Source organism: Mugil cephalus, chromosome 11, assembly GCF_022458985.1.
Source record: "Mugil cephalus isolate CIBA_MC_2020 chromosome 11, CIBA_Mcephalus_1.1, whole genome shotgun sequence".
Classification (NCBI taxonomy): Eukaryota; Metazoa; Chordata; class Actinopteri; order Mugiliformes; family Mugilidae; genus Mugil; species Mugil cephalus.
In genome coordinates this window covers 17,444,558-17,451,954 of record NC_061780.1, presented here as the reverse complement: position 1 = coordinate 17,451,954, position 7,397 = coordinate 17,444,558, and the positions used below count along the sequence as shown (strand labels likewise).

The 7,397-nt window shown below is 40.9% G+C and overlaps 1 protein-coding gene across 1 annotated transcript; it reads right to left on the bottom strand.

Moving 5' to 3' along the window:
• Positions 1-358: 358 nt before the first annotated feature.
• On the bottom strand, positions 359-7,234 carry derl1 (derlin 1). Its single transcript, XM_047598067.1, has 8 exons — positions 6,900-7,234; positions 4,339-4,438; positions 4,192-4,256; positions 3,561-3,587; positions 2,839-2,934; positions 2,622-2,674; positions 2,403-2,513; positions 359-1,755 (listed from the first exon to the last, which is right to left on the bottom strand). Exons 1-8 carry the CDS (start codon positions 7,050-7,052, stop codon positions 1,593-1,595), a joined length of 768 nt encoding a protein of 255 aa, XP_047454023.1. The 5' UTR covers positions 7,053-7,234; the 3' UTR covers positions 359-1,592.
• Positions 7,235-7,397: the final 163 nt, after the last annotated feature.

Sequence of the window (7,397 nt, the reverse complement as noted above, 5' to 3'; positions counted from 1 at the left end):
GCAACATCCACAAAAATGCCAGGTGCAAATGTTTCCCTGCAGAACACTGAATTGTCACAAGATGATCAATATTATTTAGTTTTCAAGCAAGTGGTAATAACGTTACGCCTGATCGGCGAATAAGAATAATACAGTTGGATAGTCTTACAGTGAATTGAAGCCATTTTGGTGTAAAACAAAACAACATTTTGTGAGCAGCCCTGAATTTCACCAGATAATGCATGAGAACTGATAAATCCCCCCAAGAAAGATCTGCTGACCCAATAAAATGTTATGGGTGGACTTCAAGCCATGATGGACAGAAGAGTAACAGTGACATCATCTGAGAGCCTCTTCACATCAAGATAGCTGTGACATGTGGCTATCCAAATATGTTTTTATTAGAATGATAACAAGCCTCCATAAATGATTAATGTTGCACACAATCTGAGCGTAGGACTTTCCCACATGAAGAATGATATTGAAACGCAACATCTCCTGAAAACACAAGAATTTTTCGCCTTTTTTTTTTTTTTTTGTTCAGTTTTTTTGTCTTGTGTCCAGAAATGATTCGCATCCAGCATTTAAATAAGTCTCTTCAGGCCTCTTCCACTAATGAACCGTGGAGGTCAAAAACGTTGTTCGAAGCCATTATAATAATTACTGAAAATGTACCTTGAAAGTGTTCCAGAGATGTTAGAAACTCTACTCCACCGACGGCGCCGCCAGTTTACACCTGAATCGCACAATTTCAACCTTTTTATTTCCAGCGGCATTCGGTGAGTTTTTTTTTCTTTGTTTCATCTAAACGTTGGCGTTGAATTGAGGAAACAAAGACGGTGCGATAAATTACGCTCAGACTCGTTCATTCTTTCAATAAACAATTGTTATATTTACAAAAAAAAAAAAAAAGAGCCATCTTTACCTCATTATGGCCCAAATCAAGTTGCATGACAGATAAAACATCAGATCTGTGCCACAGGGGCTCAAAAAAACCCCATTTCACACCCATGTGAATTCAGACATGGAAAATGGAGATCTCTAAACAGCTCTGCCCGCGTTCTGCCGAGGGATGGCTGAGAGCACCGTCCCAGTGCGTTGGTAATTACAATGTAATCTGATATGGCATCACAGAGAGGGAGGAACACAAGACTCAAAATCAACAGGGTGCTGGTGTGCAGCTGCAACATCTCTCGTCTTGACAGTCCAATGGCGGGGTGGCGAGGAAGAAAAGGCAGAGGAGGGACCAAACGAAGGAAAATGGGAAGGAAGGAAGGGGTGGGGGGGGCTCAAAAATCATCACAAAAAAAAAAAGAAATAATAACAATCTATCTGCTTCACATGGACACATCCACAGTAGTAGTATTAGATGAGCTGGCTTTACTTTTTGAGCCTAAGGCCAGAGTCCGAGTCCTGCTGTATAGGGCACTATCGGTTAAAATACACATTTTCCACATATTTTCTCCTGCTGTGTCTTTTAAAACTTAAATGCGAAATTAAATTAGAGAAGTCGAGGTTCAAACAGGACAAAAAACGTGGGAAAGCAAGAATTTTAACTGTCGCGCCATTTTGTAAGTGGGACATGAGGGGGGTGGGGGCGATGTGGTTCTCTCTCATTCACCCCCGAGGCGGAAGCCTTGTCCCCAGTTGTGGCGTCCTCCTCCTCCTCCTCCTCCTCCTCCCATTCCTCCCGCCGGCCCCTCGGCGGCCGGCCTCCTCGGCGGAGGGGCTCCGAAGCCTGACACCCCTCCTCTTCTGCTAGGGAAGAATCGATACCTGGGGAGAGATGTTAAAACTGGACATGAACTGATGAAGAAATGGGAGGAAAAGTTTGGATATGTATGGTTAAACTACAGATTTGAAATCTGGCGACATGGAAGATTGGGCTGCACCCAAAGCCTCACTGGTACATTTATAAATGCATTGTGGTACAACCGTTATCTGATGAGAGTCTCTTGGTTTGTGGTGAATATGGTTAACCAAATATTTGAGATACTTGAAACCAAAAGTGAATGCAACCACACCAAGCAATGCAAAAAAAAAAAAAATAGACTAAACTTGTAACTTTATGAATAAAAGGTTAAACCCCGGTGAGTTACAGTTCTGGTTGCTTGCACCTTGCACCCCAGTGCGTCATCAATGGGACCCTGCGTAACTGTTGTTGCTTTCAAAATGTCACAAAGGAGCAAAAAGTCAAGCCGTCTGCATCATGACTTAGTTAATGTATCCGCCTTTAAGTTGCAAACATTTGCTAGAAGAAGCCACAAGAATGGCCGTGCAAGACGGAGTAAAGCTGCAGCAGTAAAGTGTATCAAAATCAATAAAGATACGTTTTCACATGCTCATTATCCACAAATACCAGTGTTATATCATGTTTCCTCTAGTGATGTCACATTTTCAAGGCAAAAAAAAAACAAACTTACAGGATCTCTGGTGTGGAGAGGAAGTTGCGTCCCCCCAGGTCCATGGGGTATTTAAACATGAGGAAGAAGTAGAGGTGGCCCACCAGGTTTCCTGTCAGTTCATCCACAAAGCTGCAGCGCAACAAAGAGAAGAGGATTAACACCGCTGCCGAAGTGCTGCTGTTACGAACACGACAAGCTGCCTTTTAGGGGCAGGAGGAGATTTTAATTTGTACTCACGAGCCTCCGATGAAAAAGTTGAAGATCAGGATGACCCAAGGTAGATAATAGGCCTAGGACGGGAATAGAGTCAATGTGAAAATTAGGACAATTTCCGTTGAATAATAAGAAAGCTTCATATTCGGGTGAGAAAGTCGCAGTAAATGACGTTATGGGTTCTGATAAGTCTGTGAAGTACGAGGTGGCGTCGAACGACGAGGCGCTTGCAGCGTTTTACCTTGAACTGCGTCCCGAACCAGAAGGACACGATCTTCTCTTTGTTAAACTGAGCCCAGACGTACAACACGGACATGACCAGCGGGATCATCAGCAGCTGAAAACATCAACAATATTACACATTAACACGCGAGGAGCGTCTTTAGATCTTTGATCTCTACAAAAACTTGGGTTCGACTAGAAGGAAGTAGTTTGGATCATTTTTGGACATTTGTGAGCTTTAGAGGAGCAGTAGGTGGTAGCCTTACACTTAGCAGCTAAGAAAAAACAAATACGTGTTAATCACAATATATGTGACCAGAAAACATGGTTTGTACCGATCAGGCATAACATTATGACCACCTTTCTAATATAGTGTAGGTCTCCCTTGTGACTCATCATTGAATGTCCTGTGGTGTCCGGCAACAGAATATTGCTAGTGGGGGTCTTTGGGTCCTATGGGTTGGGGAGAGGACCCTCTTTGGATCAGGCTTTTTCCAGTGCATCCCACAGATACTTGATCATTTTGGGATCTAGTGAATTCGGAGGCCAGATCAACACCTTTCGCTGTTCTTCGTGTTTCCTGAGTTGCTCCTAAACCTTTTTAGTGTGGTCATAATGTTGCGGCTGATCGGAGTAAGTGTGCATCTTCGATTATGAAACGCTCGTAAGATTTCAAGTACATGTGTGTATAAACGATTCACATTGTCGCAAACGGTAAATCCAGAGGAGAACAATTCTCACCTGCATGTTCATCAGAATCCCAATTATCTACAGACACGGAGTCAAGGACGACAACCTCGGCACAATCACAGCTGGAGCCTTAAGATCAGAGCAGCTGGCGACTGGAGGGTTGCCAGTTCAAAACCCCGCACCAGCCCTGAAACGAGCTGGCAGTCGCCCCTGCTTTTATCCACTTGAGCTAAGTATCTGACCTTGGCGGATCACGCCGACCCCACCTCCCTATTTTTTTTTTTTTTTACATTTCCAGAATCAGGCCGAAACAGTTGGTTTAAATGACGTACACAGACGAAACAGAACCGCGCGAAGAGCCAGACAATCAGAGCTGAACTCTGACAAAGCGACACAGAGTTGGGATGTGGGTTGGACGGTATTGCGGGTGCTGCATGTGACCTAGATTAGGTTTCTCTGCTCTGCAGGGGTAGACTGACTCTGGGCCACTGGCACAGATCCAGTCTGACATGGCACACTGCTGCAGAGAGGGAGTCGGGCACACAGAAGACAGATGAAAGCAGACAGCGAGCGAAAAGCAGCCTAACTTTGATGTCGAGGCAATGATTTGCTGCGGGTCGATTAAAATCTCTCGTCTAAACGTGAGGCTTTAAAAAGGGGACTGATCACAGTCAAAGGATACGACAATGCAGATCCAGTTGAAGAGGAGCATGAAGATGTAGTCTGCAGGTTTGCCATCAAACGCGCCTGGAGGACGAAAGGAGGGAGAGACGTTTGCACGCAGACGTAAAGGGCACGTAACATGAACAAGTAAGGCCTGAGATCTCACCTGTCTCCAGCCGAGTGGAGTAGTGATAGAGGAAATACAGGTTGACCAGGTACTGGAATCCAGTGGGGAAATAAAAGGTGGCCGTCAACGGTCTCCAGATCTGAAACAAACAGAAGAGACGTCAACTTAATACAAAATGAAGTGAGGCATCAAAATAACATTCAACTCTTATTCAGCCTGATGTGGATTTCAAATGCTGACTATGCAGCACTTAGAACTAGAGACAGTCTCAGAGTAAAAAAAGAGTAATGGCAACAGAAGTCAGATCAATAAAGTGTTAATAAAGAGAAAGGATGAAAGGAGAAATACTTTATTTGTTTCAATCAAGAGCAACAGTATGATGCCCCTTAGGATCGTGATTTGACTGTTACTACTGTCACAATTAGAGTTATTGTCAGTTCTGTTTTGACGCAGAGTTCATCTTCGACAGTTCTGATGAATGACTTATTTATTTTAAGACGTCGCCAACCCTCCTCTGATTCTGAATTCAGTGCTTATTCACTACTCGTGTCGGGTCGAGTTCATATGTCACGGTCTAATATCTTCACTGTATTACCATTAGGTTTCAACTCATTTCACATTTTTAAATAGCTGCTTAAATAAATGGCTCTCTGTATATAAAGCACATCATGAAATTAATCGCGGCTTAAATCGATAGATTTCCTTTATAATAATTATCTGCAGTAAGTCACAAGGGTGAGATTCAATTTCTTAACGTTTGTCGAGCACCAGCGTTTAACGACTCCAAGGAAAAAGAATAATAGTGTAATGTGCTACTGAGCAGCATCTCTGAGATACGTGGGACCTGTTGTACCGGCCAGAGCAGGTTAAACAGTACACAGTCAAATAACTTTACAGGAAGTGTAATGATTGTTGAAATGACCAGTGTAAGGAGAAGACGTCTATTCATACTTGTGTCGAAAATAACTCCATAAAAACATTCATTATTCTAAGAAAGATACAGCCTATAGACACATTTAAAGAATACACTAGAATGTTATACTCATAAACTGCATAAACACTATTTTTCTAACAGAAATAAGCAAAGAGAGACTTGTGCATGAATAAAATACTGTATTTGTACAATTACGGGGGCTATTTTCTCCACCGAGCTGTGTCTGATTACATATTCATATTCTGCCTCCTAACCTTGAATAACCTCACCGAAGCGTGAACGCCACTCAAGCGATGCAAACACACACAAACACAACACGGTTCTGTGAATTTCTCCCAATCCTAAACGTTTTTTCTGGAAGAACGTGTTTTTATGTATATTAATAATTAGCATGTATGGATATTTAGTTAACAAAGAAGCGAATACATAAGCAATTATATTATAATACTATTTTCTGTATCCCCTACTTGAACTTGCACTTATGTTACATTATTTATTGTGTTTTATTATATTTGAAATTTACCTTACCTGCCAGACTGTACATGAACATCTAAGCTTCCTACATAACAATACCTGCTAAAAAAAAAAAAAAAGACTTCACGTAGCTGCCAACATGCCAAACAATGCCTGAGGGCAATGTTTCCACACATTTCCACACATCTTAGACTATACATACTATAAATTAGCAATACCTGTGACTGTATTATAGCGCCTGCAGCTACATTATTTTTATCTTTCATATGTGATTTGTAGGAGAAAAGAGCCTGTGAAGTAAAAATAAATATGGTACATAACAATAACAAGATATTTCTTTCGAAATTTTACACTGAATTGATCCGGTCAAATAAGTGTTGGATGGATTTAGGGTATATATAGATATGGCTACACATATGGTTTAATATATCAATATACACATGAATGAATTTCGTTTTATATTTTGTGTTAGGTGGGTTGGAAAGATATATATATACTATATGATTTTAATCTTTCTTGGCAAATACTATATCTACAAATTGAACTATCCCCCTTCAATCTGTTTGGTGTTGAACTCAAACTTTATGGCACTGAAGTGGAAAAGGAGGAAACTGAAAAAGCTACAAAAACTCTAATCTTTCATTAACTAATCATTTTAAAGTACTACAATTTATATGAACACAAAAAAAATACCCTAAAGACCCTGCACTTGTCTGGTGTGTTTATTTTTTTATGACAAGTATTATAAAACACAAAAGATTATATAAATGAAAATGAAATTAAAAGAAATACTCCGATGTACTGTCTCCGCCTTGTGGTGCGCAGGAGAACAGCAACCTAAAACTAATTTGTTTATAAAAATCAAAAACTATCGTGCATTATTTCACCACGTTATGGGATAATGAAAACACTCATTTATTTTTTCTTTAAGCTATATTTAATATACATTTATTACATTTATATAAAAGAGGTATCATGTGTCATTACATGATGATGAAGTAGCATTTTTGACAGCACCCGGAAGTTCTAACCTACGTCTCGCATTGTCATTGGCTGTCGCACAGCTCCGGCCTGCGAGCTGAACAGCATTAGCCACCTGCTAACAAACCGATTTCATCCGAAACACCTCGTTTATAAGCTGACACACACACTTTAACACACACGCAAATACACAGGGCTGTATAAAACTTACGTGAAATTTGTTTATGATCAGCTCCGGAAACAGTATGAGGTTCCTGAAATTAATCAATCCCAGTTTTGCAGTGAGGGACAATCCAAGCGATGCAGCAAACCAGGACCGGGTGATGAAAGGGACACTGTTGAACCAGTCCGAAATATCCGACATCTTTCCATAGGATTACTGCCAAGCTATGAACCTGAAATAGAAGTCCCTCTTTTGGAATTGTCCAACTCTCCCCTATAAACTCCGACTTCTTTCTGTCTTTATATCTCCACTGTTCCACTGCTAAGTTTACATGACGTGGCTAACCACAGTGAGCTAGTTTTACGTTTGGTAAAGTTGTTTACGCCAAAAGGAAAACATCCGGTTTAACCTTTCAAAGTAAAAAAACTAATTCACTTCTGCTACTACCACCGATATGAAGATTCGGACTTTAATGATCTACAAGGGAAATTGCTTGGTCACAGCAGCTTAGTTGCACATAAAAACACCCTCAAGAACGTAAAATAA